Raw genomic sequence first — 12616 nt, forward strand, 5'->3', positions numbered from 1 at the left:
TAATATATATTACATGTTTATATCTTTTCAACCCATTCATCTCTTTACTGTTCATTTGCCAATGTGTTATTTGTAGTTTAGTCTTCTGATAAGTTCTTGATAAGTTGCTTTGCTTATAACTCTTAACGCGTTAGTTGAGCTATTTTTATCACTTGGCCAGTGCTTATTGCCAACTACCAGGGAGGACAAGTAGCAAGAATATGGGTAACACACATAAGGAGGAGTTTGGAGACAAACTCCACCTTGATGAGATAACTTCCATCATTTATACCCTAAAAGGAGGACAAGTGTGGGCAATAGACACCTAGAGGTTGTTGTCCTTAATTGCAAAGCTCTATACATTTTATAAGTAAATCCTTCTAGATGTATTTCGCCTAACTAGGTTGAGTCATTTGTAGTCCAAAAGAAGGACAAGTGTGGTGTTTAAAGATTCCGAGAGGAGCTTGCCTTAATCATAGCCTAGTTATGAGAACTATATCGCATCAAGGCTTTCATGATCTAATTGCCTAGTCATGTCATTCCTTCTCCCATTCTTCATACAAGTTAGTTCGCATCTCCATTTCGTATCCATCCATTCCCTTTTACAAAATATCTAGAGTACATAGTAGTTATAGTTAAATTCACATTCATTTATTCATTATTTTTTATACCTCTTAATGATGAGTAAATACTAGAACTAATTCTTGATATCAATTCCTTATGTTACGACTCTGGATTATCCAGATAAACCTATTGTTTAGCTTATACTTGGGCAAGCAATAGAAAAACCTGTACATGACAAAGACGTAGCTTTAATATAATGAAGAGGTTCACAAGAAGCATTTTGCATGCAACGATCTTGAATTAATGACATATTATGAAGGTTGAAATATAGTTTACCTCATTAAGTCCACAAGAACAACAAGAAAGTTGTTGAAAATCGAAACATACACACAAGCAAGATGCACAAAATGAAGGCTACAATTCATTACTTGTTGACATGGATGATAAAGTAGATGCTTGAGACTTGGAACTTGAAGAGACCCAACCAATGACTTCACCTTCTTCATCACACTCCACAAACGACGAAGAAACTACTCCAAGAAAGACAATAAATATTCAAGAGTTCTTAAATACTTTAAGAAGAATACTAGATGATGAACATGCTGATTTTGCTTTATGTTTGCAAATATTTATCCTATATACTTTGAAGAAACACTTCAAGATGAAAAATGAAAAGATGAAGTAGATCAAGAGATTGATGCAATTAGAAGAAACAAGACATGGAAGTTAGTCAAATTACCAGAAAATAATAAAGCTCTTGGAGTCAAATGGATCTATAGAACGAAGCTGAAGAAAAATGGAGAAGCGAGAAATACAAGGCCAAATTTGTGTCATACAAGGGTACAAACAAAGTTTTGTGTGTATTATGAAGAAGTTTTTGCACTAGTAAGTTGCTTGTAGACTGTTTGTTTGTTGTTAGCTCTTGCAACAAAAAATGATTGGAATGAAATTGATGTAAAGTCAACATTTCTAAATGGGTATTTAGAGGACGAAATATATATATATATATATATATATGTATATATATATATATATGTATGTATGTATGTTGAGCAATCCTACGGTTATGTCAAGATTAAAGAAGAAAATAAGGTGCGTCGATTGAAGAAAGCATTGTATGGGCTAAAACAAGCACCAAAAGCCTGGTACATCTGCATCAACAATTTTTCTTGAAGGATGGTTTTAGAAAATGTCCATATGAACATGCTCTCTACACCAAAGAAGATGAAAATGGTAATTCTTGATAATTTATCTATATGTTGATGATTTAGTCTTTACGAGAAATTAAAACATGATGATTGAAGAATTCAAAGAGAGCATGAAAAAAGAATTTGAGATGACTTATATGTGTTTATTTCATTACTTTCTTGGTATTTAAGTTAAACAAGGTGATAATGAGATTGCAATTTTCCAAAAGAACTAAGCAAAAGATTTGTTGAAAAAGTTCAAAAAGGAGAATGCTTATCTTGCTAGTACTCCTATGGAACTAGGTTTAAAATTAAGCAAACATGATGTTAGTGAAGCTTTTGATGCCACAGTTATAGGAGCCTTATTGGAACTCTAATGTATTTAACTACTGCTAGACTTGATCTTATGTTCCCAGTCAGTTTATTGAATAGATTTATGACATCACCAGAGTGAAGTCATTAGGAACCTAGAAAGAGAGTTCTTAGATTTATTCTTGAAACTGTTGATCATAAAAGCCACTATATAAAAAAAAAAAATATGTTCTTGTTGGCTACAGTTATAGTGACTATGGAGTAAATATTGACAACTTTGAAAGTACTTTTGGGTATGTATTTAATATTGGTTGTGGAGCAGTTTCCTGAGCATCAAAGAAGCAAGATATTATAACATTATCAACAATGGAAGCCAAGAATACATTTCTTTGTCTGTAGCTAGTTGTCAAACACTTTCCCTAAAAAATGTACTAGATGAATTGAATTGTCCTCAAGAAAAAGAGGGACTACCATGTTCTGTGGCAATCAATCATCTATTTCACTTTGGAAGAATCCAGTTTTTCATATTGGAAGAACCAAACACATAAAGATCAAGTATCATTTCATCATGTAATTGATCAAAGATGGAGAAGTATATATCAAGTATTGCAAGACACAAGATCAAGTTGCCAACATATTCACAAAAGCATTAAAGACATACATTCTTGAAAATGAAAGAGAAACTTGGAGTCAGGGAAGTCTAGCTTAAGGGACATGTTAGAAATTAATAAGCTAGATACATTATGGATACCACATTCCCAGATACATAATCACTAACTCAACTGTTCTAATAAACAATTAAACTGCAAGATGTAATGACTAGAGCAATTCATTCAGAGATAAAACAGTATACATAAAAGGTTTAATTTTCTATACTTTAATGTAAGATACCCAAGATGATAATCATAGTAAGAAGAGAATGCTTACTGAGCATAAAAATAAAACATGGAAGCTCCGTTAACCAAAGCCTTCACAAGTAGGGAATCCAACTAATATGCAAAAGAAAGTATTCATCTGGTCTACTGATATGCATTAGAAACTGGAAATATGAGCCTTAATATTAGCTAAAATTATTGGGAAAATTTGTGCACCCAAATCATACTTACTTTCAATACAAAGATTACAAAACATACACACTTAAAATAGCAATCAAATAAATCAAATTTTAGCAAAAAAGAAAAAATGCAAACGAGAAAAAAGAGAGTGAAAGAAACGAACCAAAAATAAGGAGCACGAATGGAATGAAGCACCGGACGACAAAAGATCTTGTACCAGAGGAGAAGTACCGAACGATGAAGCAAATACATAGACGACGTTGAAACCCTTTATTCGACGACAGTGGCTGTATTGGTGGGTTCGACGGTGAAGGCTTGTTGTGGCGTCAACGACGACAGTGACTGGAGGGGAATCGACGGCAGTCGGTGGTTGGAGTGGAATCAGTGGCGGGTTGGATTTCGTTTTCGATTGAGAGAAAGAATGTGTTTTGTGTTTGCATTTTCGATGGAGGGAGAGAATGTGCTTTGTGTTTGTGTTTTCGGTAGAGAGAGAATGTGCTTTGAGAGAAAATAATCTTTTTTTATTTAATTTTAATTTTAATTATGTTGGGGTTTTGGGGATTTTTTTTCATTTGGAACTTTTTTTAATGACACAAAAAATTTGTCGTTAATTAAAGACGCGAAAATTGTGTCAAAAATTTAAATTATGTTAATAAAATTGTGTCGAGTAATAATCCATATATTTATTTTCAACGACACAATTTACCTCATCACATCCTTTTTTATTTTTCACGACACAACGTCTTCATTGGTAGTGTCATTAAAACCCATTTTTCTAGTAGTGATTTCTAATTTTAGGTTACATGCAAGAGAAAATAATCAAATCAATGGAAGCAAATTGAAGTTTATAGAAAAAAAGTGAGTTTCAATTTAACAATATTCTTCTCTTGTTTATTCTTGAGTTTTATAAGAAAAAACAACTCTCTTCTCTTAAAAGTTGGTAAGATTTAGAAAAAAATTAGATTTGGTTCATTAACACATCCAACAGCTCTTTAGTTTGGAAAAATTAGCCGTGTGGACAATGGTTTGGTAAGGGAATCAACAATATTTTTTAGGTCAAAAAATGATGAATCAAAATCTTCTAATTGAAAACCAAATCATGAACATAATATATATATATCAAGTTTTGTCCCAGAGTAAGACAGGTTTCACAGTTAAAACTTTCTTATTATTTAAAGAATAAAAAGGTAGATAAAATAAATAAAGGAAATGAATAAATAGTTAAATAATTTGGGATTTAAAATACAATCAGTGGGAGAAAAAGTGTGCATCATGAACATCCACAAGAGCGATAAAAAAATGAAAAAAAGTTGCATTTATACAAATATCGTTGATGATCAAGTTGTCTTAGAAATCATATCTAAAATATATTATCTAAAAAATTCAGTATAAAATCCCCCACTCAGCTTGAAATTTTATCACATCAAATAAAAATGAGCCAAAGTTATAGCATTGTTGCGATGGTTGAGCTAAAATCTCACATTGAGAAGTTCTATGGCTTCTTCAAAAACCATGTGGGAGATTTGGTCAATCTATTTCCAGATTTATACCAAAGCATTCACCTTGTAGAAGGCCAATATTTCTCTGTTGGATCTGTTATACTATTTAAATACCATCTTGGTAAGAGATATTACTTTTAATCTTCTCTTAATATATTCTTCTCTCCTAATTAATACAGTTATATTCAACATTATTCTCCATTTCATTTAGGTTTTTCTGGGTCAAAACTCTTAAAAAATAACTAATTTTGGCTACGTAATTTATTGACATGAGTTTGCTAAAGGGTTAAGAAGGAATGGGATATTAATCTATATAACTAACTACCTAAGATTTAATATCCTTTGAGTCCTTTTAATATTCAATTTTGTAAGTTTTTGATTAGTTGTTCCATGATATTAACGCAGATGCACATAAGTTGTAGTTTGAACACTCATGAATATAAAAAAACACTACTACAACCTTCGCTTTGGATGTCAGTTGACAACTTATGACAGAATCTTTTTTGCTTTTACAAAAAATTCATTTCAGATGACGGTTTTCAACCTGCATCGAAGATAGACATATGATCCCAGTTTTAAACCACCATCTAAAGTGAAAAGTTTAGGGGGGAAATTTTTGAAAAGGGTGCCAAAAACAGTCTCCAAATTGTTGTGGTCAAAATATAATGCAATAACTATTACTTTACTCCCTTCCACTCTTTAAAAAAGAAAGATAGGGTTATCTGTGCAAAAACTCCTTCCTAAATCCTCAAATTTTACATCTAAATTAATTGACCTTAAGACTTTCAATTTTAAGCCTATATCTGATTCTTTTATATATATGTCGACCGTTTGTGGGTTTTTTAATTTGTAATTTAACGATCAAACAGGAGCCGATCAAGTTGTTTCAGAAAAATGGTTAGTGAGAGGTGTGGATGATGCAAAAAAATGCATAATCTATGAAGCTGTTGAAGGAGACATGCAAAAGTATTACAAAGTTCTTAGAACAAAGCTGGAAGTTGTTAATAGAAGATCAAGCAAAATAGGAAAAGGAAGCTTCGCAAAATGGACTGTTGAGTTTGAAAAGGCTAATGAGAATGTGCCTTCACCTGACAGCCACATGGAAATTTTTGTCAAAATTTCCAAAGGAATTGATGCTTATCTTTCCAAACAACTAATTAAACCCTAAAAACCCAACTATGTTAGTGTGTGTGAGACCTAAACTATGCCTCTTGTTTTAATTTATCTCCTTGGTTTGTTCTCAAACGAGAAATTATGTGTAATGTGATCTATGTACACTAAGAATAATTATACATATGGGATTTAGGGAAATGTGTGTATCTGATGTAATCTGTAATATTTTGAAGATGAAAAAATAGACCTGTGTTTTTTTTTTCTCTATTTCCGTGAAGGTATTGAATTGTTGAAGTTTAACCTTATGTAACAATGGTATTTCCGATTAAACACGTGATGGTTGAGATGCATATAAGTTTAAAAGTATGAATGAAATTATGAGATGTGTTACGTTAGATAAGTTTTAAAGACTGAAAAAAAAAACTGAAAGAATTTGAATCCCAATTAAAGCATGTAATCACTTTTTTGATTTCTTGAAACAATTAACCATTCGAATTCAAAAGAAAAGTTAACTAGAATTGAACTATCTCGTTGCAGATATGTGACCACAACGAAATATCATAGCCGATATATGTATGACCACAAGGAAATATTCTGAAACTGGTTGTCTCTAGCTTCTTGAATTCTTTTTAATTCCACAAGATCTTCCTTCTTATGACTCGAGGCTTGTGGAACCGTTTTCTGAAAGAATAGAGGAAATGTGAAAAAGAATTTTTCTGAACTTTTTGTCAATTTCTACCGGGACACAATCTTATAGTAATTGTAGATATTAGTTTCAAGAGAGTTTTCCATGGGAGCTCCCAAGGGCCCTACGTATAGAAATTTCTTTTTTAGAAGAAACTTTCGAGGTATTGAGGCAAGCATCAATCCTCACTTTATTAATGACCATAGTAGTTACAAGGGGCTAGAGGAGAGCTCCACACAAATTATATAAAAGCTTTGATTTTTAAAGCAATGGAGCTATAGATGTAATCCTTGAAAAGATATTCTATAGCCTACTTGCCCACATGCCCACCAAATTACGAATATTCTCCCAACTCTTGTGTAAGCTGCTTAAAGAATTGTTAAAGATACAATTGTTTGCATCTAGCCAAATTGTCCATAAAGCAGCCGCATAGATGTTGAATTTAATGATTTCGACTGTGTTCATCTGTTTGATGGAGAAAATTCGAAAGCAGAGGTCGGCAATAGAAGAATCTTACATTGTGAATCCCGTTACTTCGAAAATCCTCTCCCAGATGCGTCTTGCTTTTGAACAGTTGATGAAAAGGTGGTTGATGCTTTCGACGTCTGTCTTACAAAGGGCACACCCATTTGGATTGAGGTAGGAATTTGGGTTTTTCCTTTGAATTTCGTCCAGCGTGTTGAATTTTTCATGGAAGACAGTCCAGAGGAAGAATTTACATTTCTTTTATATTTTTGACTTCAAGAGGTGGTTGAATGGTGTCTGTCGAGGATTTGGGAATTGGAAGCCACTTTCTTTGAAAATAACACTCTCTTAGCAGAAGCAGTCAAGAAGGATCCACTACTGCATAAAGACCAGATAAGTTTACTCTTTCCAGCATTTAAATTAATGTTAGGAAAAGAATTTGAGATAGAATCCCATGTATAAGTTTCTCTTTGATTCATTTGTCTTCTGGGCTGCAAATTTCATTTGTTTGTATTTTGATCCCAAATATCTTTGACCGATGCATATTGGTACTGAGCTAGAGCATATAGCCTTGCATATTTGTTAGATAGAGGGATGTTATCACACCAGTTGCTATGCCAGAAAGAGAGATTTTCTCTACTGTTAATTTTTCAAATAGCTTTTGAGTCGAACCAATCAATCCTTTTTATGATAGACCTCCAAGGTTCTTTTGTTGAGTTGTACTTTCTATTTCTTGGGGTGTCACCATCAAATCTTTTTTTGTATTTTGCATCATGACCTTTGTCCAAAGTCTATTTGGTTCTTGGTGATATCTCTAGATCCACTTTGTTGGGAGGGCGTGGTTTATATTTCTAATTTTGGAACTTCCCAAGCCCCCTTTTTTCTCTGATGAGGTACAAAGATTCAAGTTAACCAGATAATTTCTAGAATCGAAGTTGTTTCCTTTCCAAAGGTAGTTTCTCTACACTCTTTCAATCTCTTTACCAATCTGAATAGGAGCTCCAAATAGAGATAGGAGATAAGTAGGTGTACTGGCAAGAGAGGAGTTAAGGAGAGTTAATCTACCCCCTTTGGATACTTGAGTATATTTCCATCCAGTGAGTTTCTTTTGAATTTTTTCAACTGTATTTGACCAGAAAGCCTTTTATTGCGTTTTTCCACCTAGAGGGGTTCCCAAGAAGTCAATGGGGAAATTATGTGAATTGAAGCCCCAAAAATCTGAAACTACCGTTGTTCTCACTTGGTCAACATTGATAGGGCTTATGGAGGATTTAGTTGTGTTCATTTTGAGGCCTGAGACCATTTCAAAGATCTTAATGGCCATCTTGAAATTTTCCATAAATCTGTCATTGTCCTCCACAAAAATGAGTATGTCATCTGCAAATAATAGATGAATGAGACTACATAAAGCATCGAAGGTCACACCCTTTATAGAACCCCTTTCCTCTAAAGTGTTAAGTAGTCTGCTCAGGTAGTCTAGAGGCAGAACAAATAAGAAGAGGGATATTGGATCTCCTTGACGAATTTCTCTAGTCGATTTGAATCTACCATGAGGTTTGCCATTTATTAAGATAGAGTAATGTACACTGCTAATGCAAGCCTTAATCCATTTCCTTTATCTGTTAAGGTAGCCTTTCATTTTCAGCATAAATTCAATAAAGTGTCAGTTGATGGTATCGAAAGCTTTCTCAATATCAAGCTTCATGATGAAACCTCTAACCATGGTGATTCTCCAGAAATCTATGGCTTCATTAGCAATCCATATAGCATCTGTGATCTGTCTATTGTTGACAAAAGCCATTTGGTTTTCTACAATTGTTTCTTCCAATGTGGACTTGAATCTGGTAGCCAATGTTTTTGCTATGATTTTGTATAGAGATGTGGTGAGTCTGATCGGCCTATAGTCTGTGGTCATCTTACACTTGCTTTTCTTTCCAATCAGAACTAGATATGTGTTGTTTACATCATTTGTTGATGATGTTATTTCTATAAAAGTCATGGAACACTTCCATAACATCGTTTTTGATTAGTTGCCAATTTTGTTTATAGAAAGATATAGTGAAGCCATTCGGGCCTGGTGACTTCCCATTGCCAAGGGAGTCAATGGTTTTCTTGACTTCATCTTCTTTGAACTTAGCACATAATCTTTTGTGATGTCTGGTGTTAATAGGGCACCAATTTAGATTGTTAATCCATAGAGTTTCCCTCCTTGCATCTTTGAAAAGGAGTTGGTAGTGATTGATAAAGGCTTCCGCAATTGCTTGTGAAGTGGTATATTTGTATCCCTTTGAGTGTTCGATCTCAGTGATAAGGCTCTTTCTTTGGTAGATTGAGTAGATCTTATGGAAGTATGTTGTATTCTGATCACCTTCCATAAGCCTGTTCTTTCTAGCCCTTTGGGCCCAAACCTAGGATTGAAATGCTTCTAGATTGCCAACATCACATTTGAGAGCCAGTCTTTTGGAGTGGTGCACCGCATTCATGTTGATTTTCGATTCCAATTTGTCAATTGATTCTATTTCGGAAATTAGGATCTTCCTGGTTTCAATTTGGCTGCTTAGAGTTCTTTTCTGCCAGGCTCTTATTTCCTTAGCCAACCACTTAAGTCTTTGAGTAAAGTGATAACCTGTTTTTCCATTTTGTATTGATCCCTGCCACTAATGCTTTATATTTGTTCTGAAATCTGACTGCCTTATAGAAGTATTATCAAGTCTGAATGGACAAGGGTCCCAACTGATTTGGTTTGCTTCAAGTACTATGGGGTAATGGTCTGATACCGCTCTAAGCAAAGTTCTGGAGCTGTGCTGATCGTTTTTTTTTCCTATGAGCCCGTATAGAAAACCCATCTAATCTTGATAGAGTAGGGTTAACTCTAAGATTTGACCATGTGAAGGAGTTATTTGATAGAGGTGGGTCAATTAGTGAATTCCTATGAATAAAATTGTTGAATTTATCCATAGCTCTCCTGTCTAAGTGCTTTGCATTCGTTTCTTCCTTCCATCTTACCATGTTAAAGTCTTCTGCTATCAGCCAATTTAGGTTCCAAGAATTCTGTAGCATCTCGAGTTCCATCCAAAAGCTTTCCCTATCAGTGTTATTTGAAGGTCCGTAAACTGCTGAGAGCCACCAAGTAAAACCATCCTTGTTTTCAACCTGAATAGAGATGTTGAATTTTCCTTTGACCGAGTTTATCAGTTTGAAGTTGATATCATTCCATAAAATTAAGATCCCCCCTAATGTACCAGTAGTGTCTAAAGCAATCATATTTTTTTAGGGGAGTGACCAGATAGAGTTTGCAATGTGAGTATACAGAGATGAAATTTTGGTTTCAATTATAATGATGAAGTCAGGTGTACAGTTGGAAATTAGTTTAATTATATGGGCTCTCTTAAGGGGGGAACCCAACCCTCTTACATTCCAACATAATAACTTCATGTAAGATTGGTATCTCCCTTAGGCTCCTCACCAGGAGTGACTGGAACATTGTCAATAACCACATATGAAAAGTTATCCATGTTAATCGAATATTTTGAGGATAGCTTTAATTCATTCTCTTTGAGCCATTCAACCAGCTTTTGTTTGAACAAGTTTTCATCATGTTCTGTGTTGTGACCTTTCAACGGTTCACTAGGTTCTCCTTTATAGTGTGTGCTCTTCTGATCTTTGGTTGTAGGCTGGTATTTGAACCATTTTGAGAATCAATCAATTGAGTTTGCTCAATGAAATGTTCATTTATCTTCTCTATTTGTTCAAGACTATTGAGGTCATCAGAATTATAGCTTTTATCCATGATAGATAGTGAACCCAGGTTGATTTCTAGATTAAATCCTTCATTTCTATCAGCTTTCACAATTAGAGATTGAATCTGTGGTTTCTGTGAGCTGGTTGCTTGTTGACCTTTGACTCAATAGCATTTTTTTTAGGACCTTTTTGAAGTGGTGTCTCTTGTTTCAGAGGAGATCATCTATTGATCTTCTTGTGGACTATTTAATTTGCTTCGTTTTCTACTTTCCTTGGCAGAGCTGTAAGAATGTAGAGACTGCGGAGATGAGAATGAGACTTTCCTTCTTAAGGATTTTCTTTGATTTTTATCATAAATGTTCATAATTGATTTTCCTTTCTCTCTCCTTTTTCTGCTCAAAATTGAATCAAAGAAATTAAAATCAGAACAAGATGAGTTATAATCCTTGGTTCTTGTGTGATTTGCTTCTATTGCATTAATGATATTAGTGAAGTTGCCTTGAAGTTTTTCTCCTAAGTTTTTCGATGGTATGGCATGAAATCCGACAAATCTGAACGTTTCTAAAAAGAAGTTGAATTCATCTAAGTCCCTTGTAGCTTCACTTCTGAAAGTACCATGTATTCTCACATTTCTTTCAATTAACCATCTGTTTTTTGGTGGAGGGACTATTTGTATAATGTGTACCTGTCCAAAGTCATCTTTGATTTGTATGGAGGCTGGTACAAAACCTGAGTAGTTATATTTTACTTTAACTTTTTCTTCTACTAGATTCTCCATGTTTAGCGTTTCTTTTGCAACGTCGATGAATCCCCCACAAGCATTTCCAATGTTGACAAAACTCTCTAGATTCCATAGATGTAAAGGTATACCTCTGAATCTAAGCCATCCTCCGTAGCTAGGGATAAGTAGGGGTGAGGCATGTTTAGTTGGTTCCCATCTTTCAAATTTGACAGTGTTTACCTACAGTGGACCATCCTGTTTCACTATTGTTGCTGCAGATGAGGGAGGCCAGCTCGACATCAAGAAAAATGATGGCTTTATTCGAATGGAAAGGCTTATAGGAGAATTCGTATTCTGTTTGCCTCTTTAGGAGAACATGATCTTGCTCCAGTCATCATGGAAATACCTTTTGGTGATAATCACAGCATCTTTCAGATTCAATGGTCCTTGAGAATGACCCTTCCTTTTGTTTTCAAAAGCAGGATGTTGTTTGCTTGAGCTCTTATCAGATGAACATTTGCTTCTTTTTTTTTCATCCTCATTGTTGTCTAATAGAACCTCTGCATATGACTTCTTTGGTGTTTCAAAATCCGATGATGAGATGTGATGAGCTTCAATGGATTTGCTTAGAGAAGAGCGTGGCCTCTTTAGTATCCAATCGGGTGTGAATGTGATGAATGACAGAAAGGTTTTCCAACCTTTTTTATCTGCACCTTCAGGTACTAAGATGCTACATTTTCTTCCCTTGTTATCAATTCTGAAGACTTCTCCTGTGTTGCCTGACTTGCTTTTGTTTTTTGTCTTTCTAACCCGCATACAATTGTCAGCATACCTCTTTTCAGTGAAGAAGTCTTTGTTAGTGGGGTTCTCTATCAACTACTTAAAGCTTTTTCTGATCTAGTCAAGCGTTTTCGGCGTGATGTCCATTGAGAAACTCTTGTGATGGCCCACCTCTATTATCCACATCTTAAGGAACTTTCTTACTGTCTAGGAAAAGAATAAATTATTTCCTATCGATTTGGCAGGTTTTGGGAAGCTGCTTGATGAACGACATTTCTGTTGCTTTGTTAGTAAAGTAAAGGAATGTGTAGTGTACTGTTTTTTAGAAAGATCTGCTGTTTAAGTTGCATGTAGATGTCCTTAAAAAGGAAATGGTACTTGCAGTAGGTAGTTTCAATAACTAGTACTTCAATGATTTGTAAGAAAAAACGGTTGTTGTCACTTGTAGAGAATGAATGAAGAATGACTGATTGTTGAGAACTAATGTTTAATAACTCTGTATTTGCAATCTTGTG

General features: G+C 34.4%; 1 protein-coding gene and 1 long non-coding RNA gene across 3 annotated transcripts; both read left to right on the forward strand.

Moving 5' to 3' along the window:
• Positions 1-4516: 4516 nt before the first annotated feature.
• On the forward strand, positions 4517-5969 carry LOC103496829 (kirola-like). Its single transcript, XM_051085521.1, has 2 exons — positions 4517-4717; positions 5466-5969. Exons 1-2 carry the CDS (start codon positions 4531-4533, stop codon positions 5762-5764), a joined length of 486 nt encoding a protein of 161 aa, XP_050941478.1. The 5' UTR covers positions 4517-4530; the 3' UTR covers positions 5765-5969.
• Positions 5970-6898: 929 nt separating this feature from the next.
• On the forward strand, positions 6899-12585 carry LOC107991513 (uncharacterized). 2 transcript variants are annotated; one of them, XR_007821382.1, is made up of 3 exons: positions 6899-7033; positions 7142-12040; positions 12149-12585. It is a non-coding gene; the product is annotated as an uncharacterized LOC107991513 (long non-coding RNA). The 2 variants fall into 2 exon arrangements; XR_007821381.1 differs by lacking the exon at positions 6899-7033 and having other exon boundaries at positions 7059-12040.
• The last annotated feature ends 31 nt before the right edge of the window (positions 12586-12616 follow it).

The sequence above is a fragment of the Cucumis melo genome, chromosome 6 (genome assembly GCF_025177605.1).
Source record: "Cucumis melo cultivar AY chromosome 6, USDA_Cmelo_AY_1.0, whole genome shotgun sequence".
Taxonomy (NCBI): Eukaryota; Viridiplantae; Streptophyta; class Magnoliopsida; order Cucurbitales; family Cucurbitaceae; genus Cucumis; species Cucumis melo.

Excerpts from the sequence above, each read along its gene's own strand:
- LOC103496829 (XM_051085521.1), top strand. The coding sequence starts at position 4,531 with ATGAGCCAAAGTTATAGCATTGTTGCGATGGTTGAGCTAAAATCTCAC. Across the intron at positions 4,718-5,465 it reads ACTATTTAAATACCATCTTG|GAGCCGATCAAGTTGTTTCA; the intron begins GTAAGAGATATT and ends ACGATCAAACAG.